Raw genomic sequence first — 15,171 nt, 5'->3', positions numbered from 1 at the left:
CTAACTCTCAGCTGCGAAGCGGAAAAGCCAGTATTTGTCGTTTTTTGGTCTGCATTATAAGTTGGTCTGCCATTAAATAGTCAAGATATCTGACTCAACACTCATGAAAGACTCTTCGCTTTCTGTTTCCCTCTACAGCTCTATTCCGCTCGTTATATCATTTAGAAGGAGATAATTTGCACCCATCAACACTGTAGGATGGTATGAAGTAGACTGAACATTTTGGCTAAAAGAGACTCAAGGAAGGATGAAAGACTTATTAAAAATAATTGAGCGGCAAAAATATAAGCATTGAAGGCATAAAAGGGTTGCTGTCAATTGCAATTACAGTTCTGATCCTATGTTGAATTTGTGTCTGCATGATTATCATGCGTCTGTGTGTATGAGTATGTGTGTGTACACTTATGTATTGATTCCCTTGGCTTGGAGAAAGTCAGAGCGCAATACAGAGAGCAACAGACTGGGAAAGAAAGAGAGAGAGAGACAGAGGGAGAGAGAGCTGGAGGGCTTGTTAAGGTGATAATCAGCTTTAATTAAGCCTGTCTCTGGGCTCCATGTCCCTCTTGGGGGGGAAAGATAAAGATACAGTGGCTCCCTGTGGAGCCAGAGAGAGGGAGGTCAGGTGCAGAGGGAGGGAGAGATGGATGGATAGGGCAAGCGAGCGAGTGCAGGCTCGAGAATGAGAGCCGGTGCCAGAGTCTCCCACCGTCTGAAGGTCATCGTTCCTGCAACCTCACCAGATTGGATGCCACGGGACGCTTTCTCATATCAGTGGCTAAGTTTTTTCAATCACAGTTCAACTCAGCGTGGCCTCATGGTGCTGCAGACAAGATCTACTATAAGAATCCTTAAGGTGCTAATTTTCTCTGAAAGGAATACTGTGCTGAGTGTACAAAATATTAAATCCACTTGCTCTTTTTATGAAATAGACTCACCAGGTGAATCCAGGTGAAAGCTGGGATACTGTTTTGGTTTCATCCATTAAATCCATGTTGATGATTATGTGTTTCAAACTGCATCATGCATATGTTGTGAGCTTAGCTTCTCTCTGTGTGATACAGAGACATAGCATATGTCAACTGCACTCGCTGTGGGCTCTCAAACTCTGTTGACACAGCTGTTAGTGACTCCTGTTAGATCAGCACTTCTTTACTACAATCCTCTCCTCTCCTCTCCTCTCCTCTCCTCTCCTCTCCTCTCCTCTCCTCTCCTCTCCTCTCTCCTCTCCTCTTCTCCTTTGCTCCCATATTGTTGCTCCTTCTTTTTTCTCCTCTCATCATTTCCTCTCCTCTCTTTCCCTTTTCCATCCCCTAATTTAAGTTTCCTCAAAGTCCATTATAGAAATAGAGTTCACCTCTGGAAGGAGTAGGAGTTAAATGGCTGTCACAGGTTTCCGAAAAAAAAAAAAACTTTTCCTCTTTTCTATGGTTGTTAATTTGTCTGTCTGTCCTTAAAAGCACAAAGCTGGAGTGACTTCCCTGGAGTGCCAAACAAATGAAACAACAAATTTAGTCCTTGTCAAAGTCAGCTCATTTGTACTCTCTGCACACTGAAAATAGGTTTCACACTGGTATGACAAAATGGCTGATATCCAAAACAACTTATAGACAAAAAAGGTCAGCATAGATCAGTGTTTCTCAATTGGTGGGTTGGGACCCAATAGTGGGTCGTACACTAATGTCTTAGATTGACTAACATGCTGACTAAAGCAACGTATGTCCTAGACTATTGCATGAAGGCTAGCCGTATGTTTGTCCATTCATTCTCACCACTGCCTCGTGCCCTCTGGCATTCCCAGTCCCGACTGCATCACCGCGCTGCTTTTCTCCACATCAACACACTCATTTGCAAGATGAATGTTGCGTTCTCTGCGACCTTCAATGAAATTAAGTACTGTGGTGGTCTGCAAGCTCCTGGTGAAAGAGGGAGAGGAGTGAAAGATGAAAAGCAGAGAAGATCATGCTTTTGAAAAATAGATTTTGTTTTTTTGTGCCTTCAGAGGGTTAGAAGGAGCGAGGTGAGCGAGGAGAGGGAAGAGATAGGGGGGAAAGATGCAGCGCTGTGCTCCTTCACCTTGAAATGGCAGTGTTCCCCTTGATAGAGGGCTAATAAGCCTAATCAGGCCTGATTAATTACACCGATAGGCGCTGCGTTCGCCAGCCTAATTGATGGCTTTATCGGTGTTTTGCACCGGGCTGAGGGGATGACGGCGCTGCTCAGGGGGAGCTGGAGAGATTTAGCCCAAATGAAGGTTACTGATGGCAGGAGAGAGCAATAGGTAGTGGGGTGGTTTCCATTGAGTGAATGGTAGTATTTCTGAGGTCTGATGAATAGGCAGGGTATGGTGACTTTGAGATGGGTATACTGTTTTCTAATATAGAGTCCTCACAGATACACCCAGTTCTTGGACCTGCACTCTCCTCAGTCACACTCTGCAAAAGTCTAAACAATCAAAGTCTAGACAGTGTCTGTCCCCTGCTGAATGATAACACAGATATTGAGGCTGTGTATTGGACTCTCAGGGGAACGGCAATTCACTCTCTCCGCAGGCCCTCTTCAAATCCTATTCTCCTGGCCATTACAAGAGAAATCAATGTGGCCTTAAGCCATGTAATCACCACCGTTCAGCCGTATGTGTGATTGAGGCTGTGCTGCTGCCATTGCCATTTGCAGTATGAATAGTAAAAGATAGTTTTTCCAAAGTAGAAAATAAATACTTGCAAACTGTGTTCCATCATCCATTGATTTGCACTACATACTTTTTTACATTAGCCACATGCGTAATTTAAATTGTATATAAAAATTGAATATCTATGTCCAATACAAAACAAACTTCAGTGCGGTGAATTTAGGCCTGTTTCAGACGACCAATGTAATCAAGGAAAGATGAAATTAAAAGGAGGAGTTAGCTGCATTCACTGTTGTGGAGTGGCAGCTAGGTTGTTAAAAAAAACAAATTTAGCTGATTAGCTTGGTAGCTACCATTTGGCTACAGTTGTGGGCGACACTCCCACAACTTGCAAGTTGCTACACTTCACTGCAGCTTACAAACTCCACTTGTGAGTAAGTGCCAGTTGGCTGTTAGGCACAAACAGTTTTGGGGCCAGGCTAGTAAATATTAAATGACTGTACTGCACCTGTGCTTCTGCAACGGTGCAGTCTGAGCACACTGAGACCGTGACTTTTGGAGAGTCAGTTCTAAAAGAACATAACTGCACCAGAGGGTTGCCACCTTTGAAGATGGGAAGAAATGTCATGATGAAACTAACTGATGCATGAAGCAACACAATTTGAACGTCTAATTTTGCTGCTTCTGTATGTGTCTTTGTGTGGTTTCGTTAAATGCACACATGCAAACATACACATGCCTTTGTGTGTATATTACAAAATATAAAACAATATTTTCGCTTGCTTGACTCCCTCTATCTCTTTGCTGTCAGTCGTTTTCCATTGGCTAGTCTTTGCAGACTGTGCCCCTGTGTGGTGTCTTAGACTTCAGAGCCGTTGGGATGCGGGGAGCCATGTGCTCTATATTTATCTAGCTCTATGATTTATTAATAGTCTCCCCAGTATGCGCAGTACTAAAAATACAGTGGAGGCCGAACACCACATACAGCATCCAACCAGGAAGGGAGTGTGCGGAGGCTGAGGAGAGATTTGTCCACTCAGCATCTTTTCCCTGCAACAACATGCACCTCTGGGATGATCCAGGGATTCAGGTTACCTCAGCAGGCAAACTACTCGCTGACTCAGCAGTTTAGTGATCCAGTCATCCGATACATTGATAACATGATTCAGCAATTCAAAATTATTGGGACTGAGTTAATTGAGTACTGATTGAAATACATGGTGAACTCCAATATATAAGTGTATATCCTTACTCTCTCTCTCTCTCTCTCTTCCTCCCTCCAGTATGAATACTTCAATGCGGTGTTGATCAATGAGGTGGATGAGGAGGGCAACAGCGTAGAGCTGGGAGGAGAATTCATCCTGCAACCCAACGACCACTTCAACAATCTGTCGGTCAACCTCAGCCTCAGCGTGGTCCAGGTGCCCACCAACATGTATAACAAAGGTACATTCATCACCTCTGGCGCACAATGAAGATATATTCAACAATGCAAACATGTGCAACAAAGGTGCATTCAACAACACACACGTACAACAACGACACTGTGTGCTGAACAATAAGATACCTATCAAAGACTCAGCTGCACAAACCTGTATAACAAAGACACTGCAATTTTAACACCATCAGCATGAATAACAAACAGAATTCAGATGGTGAATAATTTGGATTATTGACATACCAGTCTAAAACTCCAACAACAATTACTATGTGTGTATGCGCATGCGTGTTAGCCTATGCCAGGAGTTGAGTTCATTAACTGTAACTCTTTTGATTGAAGATCATCCCTACCGCACACTGACTTAATTAGCGGTTAAATAATCAGAGATTCTGCTAATGTACCATCCACTGAAGTCCGACCAATGCAGTCATAGCCTTGTACAATGCTCAGCGGACAGAGTGAATGTCATGTCGGCTTAACCCAGCAACCAGAGGCAAAGAAATGATTTGGAGAGAGAGGGAGAGCGAGAGAGAGAGAGAGAGGGGTGGGGGTGGGGGTGGGGGGGCGAGAAAATGAGAGCGAAAGTAGGTTAAGTCAGACTGATGGAAGGTCTGAGCGAAAGATTAATTACAGCTAGGTGAAAAAAAACGAAAGAAATCAAGAGAACGAGAGAGAAAGAGAGAGTGAATGAAATGGAAAGGAATTGAATGAAAGTGCTAGGAGAGTGAGGCTGGCAGACTGACACAGGCGGAGGAAGAGTAATTTTGATTTGATTCACAGGTAAAATAAGCGCAATCACACAGAGAGACACAGAGAGAGAGAGAGAGAAGAGAGAGAGAGAAGAGAGAGGGAGAGGGGCAGGCAGCTTTAAGTGTTTTAGATCCGCAGGCTTTGTTCACTGGTAGTGATAATGTGGATGAATTGGCTGGGCCTGCAGGAAGCCCATTGGTGGCCAAAGTCCCTTTGTTCTGCTGAAGGAGACTAAGAGGCACAGAGAAAACCACGGCTTGGCTGGGGGAAGACAGCAGTTTGTGATTGATGCTTCAAAACATTTGGAACTAGTTACAGAACCGTACTTTAGAACAATTTTATGTTATCCATTGGTGTTAATTAGAACATTTTTCGCATTTCTATCGATGCAGCATTATTATGAAAGATGAGTCGTAACGTTTTAAGATGTTTTCCCTTTCACTGACAAGTTTTGATGCTTTCATGTGCATCCTTTGCTTCGCAGCTGAGATGTCATTCCCGAAGCCTTCCCCATGCAGAGTAGCCCCATCAGTGTTTCTCATCCTAACCTATTTTCTGCCACTGTATATGAACAGCTGGTTGTAGGGCTTGTGTAGTTCATAAATGGTATGATGGCAGCTGTGATGAATGGGAGGTTAAATCCATGATAGCAGGGAGCTGCTTGCCTGTGGAGATGAATCGCAGGTGGAACGCGCCCCGTCAAACATCCATCTTCCTGCCTCGCATTTCAACCCGGGACACGACCAACGGCATCATATACGCACGCACAGCAGGAACGCGGCTGCACGGTGATGTCATGCACGCGTATAGGCCCGTACGCGCTCATTGGATTAATTGCATGCTCACTTGCACACACACACACACACACATATATACGCATCGCTACTCCCTTCTCTCCAGTCTCTCCTCACTTCCTCTCCTCTCGTTAAGACCCTCCTCCCTAATTATCGCCAGTAACATAATGTGAAGTTGATTTCAGCTCCGATCGCTCAGATCCGCACGCTGCGTAATCTACACAATTCTATTTTTTAATCTTAGTACACGCGCACATGTGCACACATGGAATCATGGGAGCTCCTTTGATCAGATCGAATTAAGGAGTGCATTAGTTGAGATGAATTTAAATGGCAGCTTAGGGGGAGAGTAGAGCCCATACACTCTCCCTCATCATGATGGGTTCAGACCGTAATAGACGCTCCGACTGCACCAGAAGTGACTGTATTGTCGTGTAAATGGAGCTTGGCTCAAATCCAGCCTCCTCTCCACTCCACTCCATAGAGGTGGATGGGTGTTTACTATCAAGAGGGGGGCTTTTGTGTGCTACCCTCCAGAAGACTGTAATTCAATCATGGCTTATTGGCATGACTGTTGACAGCAGAAAAATGTTGCCAATATAGGACATGATGGGAAATCTGTTATCTGCCTTTCTTTCTCCCTATCCATTTTGTACTTGTCTGTCTGTCTGTCTTTGTTCATCGGTCTATCTATTTTCCTGCCTGTCTGTCTGTCTGTCTGACTGACTGTCTGTCTGTCTGTCTTCCTGGCTTTCTATCTATTTCTCTGTATGCCGCGTGCATCTGTCACAATGTCTGACTTTCTCCGTCTGTCTGCTCATCCTCTTCTACTCTTCCTTCTACTCTATTCTGTCTTTTAATCTCTCTAATTCTACCTCTCTTGATCCCCTGTTCTTTTCACTCTATTTTTCTGCTATCATTTTCTCTTTATCTCTGTGTAATGAATAGGTGCTGATAGTGATCTGTGGATGTGCAGTATATGATGCAATATGGCTGGATGAGCAGGCACCAGGGAATACCAAACCTGTTCCCGTTACCCGTTCACTATTTTACCCAAGTAGTGCTTTGTATATAAACTCACTATTTTGTTTCTTTTTGTGTTTGTCTTTGTCTCTCCTCCCTTCTTCCTTTATTTTTTTAGATTCAGCAATTGTCAATGGAGTGTACTGGTCTGAGGCCTTGAATAAAGTGTTTGTGGATAACTTTGAGAGAGACCCATCACTCATATGGCAGTACTTTGGCAGCGCCAAAGGCTTTTTCAGACAGTACCCAGGTAAGTGTGTGCTGTGTGCGTATGTGTAGGTGTGTTGGGCAGTGGCTGAGAACGTGTGTGTTTGTAATTAAGTTGGCGGTAGCTGTCTCCCTAAGGCAGAATGAGGGGCGTGTGGGAGTGTTCAGTCACAGTTATTGACAGCTGGAGACTGGAGGCTAGCAGGGCGAGAGAGAGGAGGAGAGGGGAGAGTAGATAGAAGGAGAGAGAGGGGAGTGAAGAGAGACAGGTGAGGGAATTTGTAGAGATTAAAACAAGAGCACAACAATGGGTGAAGAAGACAGATAAAATTAACTTTTTAGCAGAAGCGGAATAAATAAGCACATCAGTGGGATAAATGAGAAAAGTAAGCCTCTTGAATGGCATAGGAGACCTCATATTCAAAGGCATAGGAGCAATTATGGAGAAAAGAGATGGAAAGGCTCTTTTTCTTTTTCTCCTTTTTATCTTTGGACCTTCATATGAGTGTTCTCTCATGAAGCTTTCATTATTATACGCCTCTCTCTACATCTTCCTTACATATTCTGCGCAGCTCTGGCGATCAAAGGGCCTTCTCCACTGTCCGCAGTGTGTGTGGTCTGACCTGGAGCCCTCAGCCAAAGCCAAAGTCATTGCTGTATAAAAGCTCTAAAAAACGATATTTATTCTGTCCCATTCCTTATAATCGTGTTTGGGAATAGAACTAGCTTTAATAAACATGACCTTTCTCTTTTACTTGAAAGGAAGAACAGATTCTGCTCCTCTTGATGGCCAACGGATGTTTAAAAACCCCATAAGCCAAGATAGTGACAGTCTTACAAATGATGGAACTCTAACCTTATGGGACTTTAGATACTCATTTTTTTTTCTTTCTCTTGTGATCCTGTCTCTGTCTCTTCTAGGGATCAAATGGAAGCCGGATGAACACGGGGTCATAGCCTTTGACTGTCGTAACCGGAAGTGGTACATCCAGGCGGCCACCTCTCCTAAGGACGTGGTGATCCTGGTTGACGTCAGCGGCAGCATGAAGGGCCTCAGGCTGACCATCGCTAGACAGACTGTCTCCTCCATCCTGGACACACTGGGAGACGACGACTTCTTCAACATCATCGCTGTGAGTACGCTTCTGTGGAACTCTGTGTGTGCGTATGGATTTAGGTAGTTGGGCGGTATGGGTGGATACACTCTATTTCTCTCAAACACAGATAGACCCACACACACACACACACACACACGCACGCACACATACACACACACGCACATCCTCTCCTCTTCAGATCAGAGGAAGTGCTGGAACGAATCAGCTTTCTCCCCTGTCACGCTCACAACCAATTAGCAGTCAGCTGGATGAAGATTTGAATTGCAAAAGAGACCGCTGTGATTGGATCCCGCCTCAGGCACCCAAACCATTGTTATCACATCCCAGTCTGATGAAACTGTGTGTGTGTGTGTGTGTGTGTGTGTGTGCGTGTGTGCACACCATGCACATGCACACGTGTGTGTCTTATATCTCTGTCTGATGCTATTTCACATCAAAACGTCCCTCGTCTCTTGCCAGACTCCATTCTCTCTTTCTCTCCACGGAACAAAGTCTTCATTATCATTTGATATCCTAATCATATTATTGTGATAAATGTTCTTTTGGAAAATGGAGAGAAGGAGGATTTAGACAATCAGGCAGAAGCATATTGTTTTTCCCCACTGCGTTTGACAGAAGTCCTTTTTTAGTCATGTAATTGACAATAAATGCGTACACTTGAGAGAAGAATTCTATCTCATGTAGTGAGAATCTTCATGTTCATGTTCATGTTGCAATACATACACACACACACACACACTTGCATGCAGCGCATACACACAGATTAGGGCAGAATTGCTGGCTCTGGAAGAACACACATCATCCATTTTCTTTCATGGACTTTGAAGTCTAATTTGTAGTCATGCATTAAATGGTGAGTATTATCACAGAATGGCAGGCATTGGGTGTGTGTGTGTGTGTGTGTGTGTGTGTGTGTGTCTGAGTGTGTGTGTGCGTGCATGCCTATATGCGTGTACATGTGTGTATATGTATGTGTAAGTGTGTCTGGGTGTGTGTGTGTGGGTGTGAGTGCATGTGTTATTTTTTCACTGAAGTGAGTGAAGATTCTCACATTTTCACATGTTGCATTTTCAAACATACAGATTACATATTTCCATATATAGGCTATAACAAACGTATTTAAAAAAAAAAGATTATTAGATTCTCTTTGTGTTTTTCCAGTACAATGAGGAGTTGCATTACGTGGAGCCGTGCCTGAATGGAACTCTGGTCCAAGCAGATGTCACTAACAAAGATGTAAGTTTCCTTCCTTGTCTCCTACTCTTGTCTCCTACTGGATCTGAAATCACTGATATATTTTTTGTGACTGACGCTCTGACCAGACTCCGGAGAAGCAGAGCAGAAAAAAACAGAGAATGCCTTTGCAGAGAATGCTCAACAGTAAAAAAGTAATTTGGGTGTCAGAGTGACAGGTAATGCGGTTTGGGTCTGCTTGTGTGTGTGTGTGTGTGTGTGTGTGTGTGTGTGTACGTGCATGCATACCCATCGGAGTGTTTATGCAGGACGTTTTCATTAAGATGGCACCTGTGATAATCCTTTGCTATTACTGCGGTGTGAATTCTCCAATTCCCAGTTTGAAGTATTTATTCCCACCTGCATGGCTATTTCTGAGTCTCTGCTCCTCTCTGGTTCCTATAGGCTTCATTTCCAGGTTCACGTTAAAAATTCAATTTCCTGGCTCTGGCCTAACCTCTATTAGTCTCATGCTTAGCCTTTAGGATGCAACTGAATATGTTTTCTAGCCAAGGCAGGGACTTAGTGCAGCCATGTGCGCATATGTGTTGAAATATGAGTGTGTATACATCTGTGTGTTTGCATTTCAGTTTGTTTCTGTTTGTTTATTTGCATGTGAGTGTAGTACTGATGCATATGGATTAGTATATTGTGTGCTTAATTCCAGATGGTGGTTTAATGTACTGTGAGTCAGCCAGCTAAGAGTGGAAGGCAGTCTGCACTAGAAGATAAGCCTAATGTCTTTTACTTCAGCTGGGGGCAGGAAGTGCCAGTCATACAGTAGAGAGGCGAAAAGCAGTCTCAGACACACTGATCTGTCTGCCCAAAATCTTTTATTTCATACCCAACCTTAAGCTGGCTCATGAATACCTGTTGTCAAGTAAGCATGCATGGGCATGTGCGGCTGTACACACACACACACACACACACACACACACAAACACAGGCACACAAACCCAAAGGATATACTGTCAGAAGCAGTTATTTGTCTAATTAGACTCGACAACAGAAATCTGCAGGGAGTAATCAGGTACACAAAGGTGAAATCCATCCTCTCTCTGCCCTCTGTGAACTGGTTAATACAGGGTTCACAAGCAGAGCAGATTTATACTCAGAGCCTTAATACTTAATGCAGGTGAGAATGATGGGAATGAAAATGGACCCACGTTTTGTAAGGGAATCTGAACTAGAGGCTGAGTGTTAGAAGAAAAGTGTATATTTTTAACTGGTAAATTTCCATTCTGATAGGAGGGAAGGGATTTTTCTATTGATGTCTGGTAACTCCCATTAACAGACACTATAACACTTTCAAATATGGTTCACATTTAATTTATCCCCTCTTACATTTACCTCCATCTATCTTACCTGTCTCTCTCTCTCTCTCTCTCTCTCTCTCTCTCTCTCTCTCTTTCTCTCTTGCACACACACTCCACAGAATAGAAAGTGCTAAGCATGGTGGAGGACATTTTGAAAAGGAGGAAAATGTGTTTCTTCTGTGGCAGCAGGTGCACTCTTTCTTACCAAGGCCTGAGAGTTTTTGAGAAAGCCTCTTCTTTCTTATCCCACCAATTTTGTATGAATTTAACTTCCTACACACACACCTAACATCATGTCCTTTGCTCTAGCGGATAAGTGTCTTCTATATGGTTAGGTGTGTGTGTGAAAAATTTCTGTACCAATACCAAACTATACTTCTTTAAATACTGTCTGTCTAGATGAAAGCATTTGAAGGTTTCTTTACAAAATGCAATACGGTGTATCCATTTGTAGATGGTGTTTTGTTTTGTCAGGTTTGGTTGTGTCTTTGGCCAAAAGCTTGACACATAATTATTTACGCCATGTTAGTGCCATTCCAATCACAAGTAAAGCTCACTGATAACAATTGCTTGTGAGAAGAGTGGCAATAAAGAGTGGATAAAATGGTATGTCAATTTCACTGAGTACTGAGGTATCAAAAGTTGGCACTAACATCTTTTCCAGTACTTGGTAGCACTGATGTGATTTGGCTGATAGCTAAAAAGCGCAATGTTTTCAAACCCAGCTCTAGCAGTGAATATGCTCAAGAAAAGTGTTTTAGTTCACTATTTGTTGTTTGTCACATCTCAAGTAGCCCACTGATTATAGTTGTAAGCTCATCACTACTTTATAGTATGAGGAAGATGTGCGACATTATTCAATCGCTGTATTACCTATTCATTTGATACTGAAACAGGCATAATTTAGGTAACACCATACAGTACTTAACTTACTGTTTTTGCTCAGCCAAACAGTTTTGTTGTTCCTCTTTTCCATGCATTTTTCAGAGTTACACTTGCCACCAAATCAAAGACCTGAAGCTTTAGCAAGCTGCAATGTGTGTGTATTAATGTGTTGTTGTTTTTTTGTGAATGCATTATTCTGTCCATGTAGTAAGGCTTAGTTAAGATGGCTGCTGTGATAATTTCTTTGTATGTGTCTACAGTATTAAAGGGTTTGATGTCCAATGCACATTTCAGAGCTTTGTACCTGTGGTGCAACGGTTGGACACATTCAGCAGAGCACACATGCACACACACACACACACACACACACACACACACCAACATACACGGACACACGCAAACCCATGCACAACACAGTCACAGTCTTGATCCCCCACTTTTGTACACTGCTGTGCCAGGGATTGAACACAGCCTGCTGTGCTGAGACAAATCACTTCGATCTTAACACACACATGCACACACACCCACACACATACACACACACACACACACACACACACACGCACACTTACACACAGTAGGTAAAGTTTGCTGCGCTCCAGGGTATAGCCTTTTGTTGGAACCGATTAACCTTTTTATCCACATCAAGGGAAAGTTGTGTCTTTACGTATGTGGGGGTGTAGTCAGGGACGCTTGAGGTTGTTGTTGTGCACATATTTATTTGTGTGTTTCTAGTGTCTGCGCCTGTGTGTGTGTATGTGTGTATGTGTGTGTTTGTGTGTGGACTCCCCAGTGAGCTAGCTCTGATATGGCCTTATGCTGCTTGGGCCCCCTGCTGTGTGTGGAGAGACTTTCCTCCTCCCCTCAGAGAGCAGCAGAGGACTGGAGGAGAGGAACAGAGAGGGAGGGAAGGAAGATAAGAAAGACTGGGAGGAGGAGGATGTGGGGGAGGAGGAATTGTCCCCAGAACCCAGAATATGAGCGACAGAGCCATAGCTTGTATGTAATGTCTCTATTGCCGCAGGTAATGTTGTCCGTGTGTGTATGAGGTCTGATCACCTGTACAGCTGGAGAGGAAATGGCATTTACAGGGAAATGGACAGAGCCGGAGTCAATAGGAAATGTTTGAAATGCCAACAACTGGATCTAAATAGCTATAAATAGAATGAACTGGAAAATGTGCTCCATGTGTCCATTTGTGTGTGTGTGTGTGTGTGTGTGTGTGAGTGTGTGTGTGAGTGTGTTGCCTCCAGGCTGTTGTGAATAATGAGACACGCAGACGAGACCTGTTAGGTTGCCGACAACATTAAACTCCGTTAATTGCCTGAGAGAGAATCTAGCCTTTGTGGCATGATCACACACATGCACACAAACACACACACACACAGAGACGCACACACGCGCGCACACACACACTAGAGGGAATAGTTGTCGGCTATAAGGAGTGGGAGGGAAAATAGGACATTTTAGTTATTTTAGTTAGTATGTGACATTTCACTTTTGGATAATGTTGTAGTTTGCTGCAAACACTGGCCCAGGGCCAAGTTAAAGAGCCCATTAGACTGTCGGTACAATCTCTGTTCACACAAATGATGGAAAATCAAGTTCAGTGAAATATTATATATTTACTTTTTCTCTATTAAGAACAGAGCAATAGTTTTTAACCTGCAGTGCTTGTGAATCTTAACTTTTTCCTCTGTCCTTTCCTCCTCTTTTCGCCTATCTTTTCTCCTCTCTGTTAGACCTATGATGACCTTTAATATGTTGTTTTTATAATATTTCACTGTTATTTCTCGTTTTGTCGTGTGTCACCATGATTTTAATATTTCCCCCCATCCATTTTTCCAGCATTTCCGGGAGCACCTTGACAAGCTGTTTGCTAAAGGGATTGGCATGTTGGACGTGGCTCTGACTGAGGCCTTCAACCTCCTCAGTGACGTAAGTTCATGATCACCCACCCACACACACACACACACACACACACACACACACACACACACACACACGCAGGCTCACACACACACACATACACACACACACACACACACACACACACACACACACACACACACATACAACAAGCCATGTACAAAAAATTAATTAGTCTGCTGTAATTAATAGTTAAATCAACAGAATCATGCCAAAACCAAGTAAACAAGGGACTCGATGACTCAGGTTACTGGATGGACATGTCCTCATTAGCAAAAAGCAATCAAACACACTCTCTCTCACACACTCTCACACACACACACACACACACACACACATACACACACGCCACCCTTTCCAAGTACTCGCACACTATAACAACACACATCTATCTTTAGTGTGTCCTCTCTGTAATCTTGGTGTGGTAATGCACTCTTGGGTAGATGTCATTGTAGTGTGTGTGTGTGGGTGTGTGTGTGTGTGTGTGTGTGTGTGTGTAGGGGTAGACATGCTATTATTATTCCATTAGCTTGATGTTACAACACAGCTTCCCTGATGTGGAAGTAAGTCATGTAAAGATATGGTATATACTCTTAATGAAGTGCCTCTCTTCCCCCCCCCCCCCTCTCTCTGTCTTTCCCTCTCTCTCTCTCTCTCTTTCTTTCCCTTTCTCTCTCTCTCTCTCCCTCTCCAGTTCAACCAGACAGGGAGAGGTAGCGTGTGTAGCCAAGCCATCATGTTGGTGACAGATGGAGCAGTGGACACCTATGATGCCGTCTTTGCCAAGTATAACTGGCCAGACAGGAAGGTAGCGCATTAAACATGCACACACACACACATGCACACACATGCACACACACACACACACACACACACACACACACCATTTGTGTTGATGCTCTGGTATTATTCTGCAGTTGTGTTCCAGGACAGTGTTGTATGGTGAGCCAAACTCAGCTGAGCCCAGTTTCCCATAAGCATCTAATCATCTTTCTCTATTGTGGGTCCATAGACAAAGATGGTCTTAGGACTATGAGACTTTTGGGAAACCAAGACCCGAACTGAACTGAAGCCTGGTTGCTGGAAACCATTAAATGAGAGCAGTCTAACTCTGCAGAGACTTCAGACTTGACAAAACTCATACTAGTCACTGCTATTCATGATTCTCAGTTCTGTGCCCCAAAAGTCATACAGTTGTTTCTAAATCCGTAGTGATATACTTTTTTTTCTTTGTGTTTTCAGAACATTTCAGAGCAAGTTCGTGGCTAAGTGTCAGTGTTTGTCTGAGTGATTAGAGAACGTTTTTGACCAGCAGAAAGTTTCTAGTCGGCCCAGTATGGGTGCCTTTTAGAGGGCATTAAAGCAGAGTAAAGTATGGTCCTGTCTGTGAGGACTGAGCTGCCTCTCTGCTGTCCTGCAAGGTAATTGTAGGGCTCTTCTGAAAGGCCACGAAATGAAATGGGAGGAGAGGGGGAGAAAGGAGACAGAGAGGGAGGAAAGGGGTTATTCTTAGGCTATTTTCCTCTGTAAGATAAAGCCCAGGGGGTCTGTGCCTTTAAAAAAAGATAAAAACAAATACTATATAAAAAGATGCACATGCGTACACACAAAACACATAATGCATACATATCTTACACAGCCATACAAACAAGCATGGGCACAGACACATGAACATGCACACACATGTGCCCGGACACACACACACATACACACACACACTCTCATTGCTTCAGGTAAGTTATTCTAATGGCCTTGAGGGAGTGCTATTGCAGAGACTCTGAATGTGGAATATTGAAGCCCAGAGGGTTTTGGGTGTCTGGAAGTCAGTTGTGGGATATGGGACATT

At 43.5% G+C, this 15,171-nt stretch overlaps 1 protein-coding gene across 1 annotated transcript in view; it reads left to right on the top strand.

The window, feature by feature from the left end:
- LOC139667566 (voltage-dependent calcium channel subunit alpha-2/delta-3-like) overlaps nucleotides 1-15,171 on the top strand; it is a 108,453-nt gene that overhangs the window by 39,713 nt on the left and 53,569 nt on the right. Inside the window, exons 5-10 of the mRNA XM_071547052.1 lie at nucleotides 3,913-4,075; nucleotides 6,756-6,887; nucleotides 7,766-7,977; nucleotides 9,124-9,198; nucleotides 13,245-13,334; nucleotides 14,020-14,133. Coding sequence (XP_071403153.1) covers nucleotides 3,913-4,075; nucleotides 6,756-6,887; nucleotides 7,766-7,977; nucleotides 9,124-9,198; nucleotides 13,245-13,334; nucleotides 14,020-14,133 — 786 coding nt within the window. The remainder of the gene's footprint in view (nucleotides 1-3,912; nucleotides 4,076-6,755; nucleotides 6,888-7,765; nucleotides 7,978-9,123; nucleotides 9,199-13,244; nucleotides 13,335-14,019; nucleotides 14,134-15,171) is intronic.

The sequence above is a fragment of the Centroberyx affinis genome, unplaced genomic scaffold, assembly GCF_046629955.1.
Source record: "Centroberyx affinis isolate AG114_WGS23_722 - 3 ecotype Tasmania unplaced genomic scaffold, CSIRO-AGI_Caff_v1 ptg005633l_1, whole genome shotgun sequence".
NCBI classification, from domain to species: domain Eukaryota; kingdom Metazoa; phylum Chordata; class Actinopteri; order Beryciformes; family Berycidae; genus Centroberyx; species Centroberyx affinis.
The sequence above is the reverse complement of the archived record's forward strand: the minus strand, read 5'-3'. Positions and strand labels throughout refer to the sequence as shown.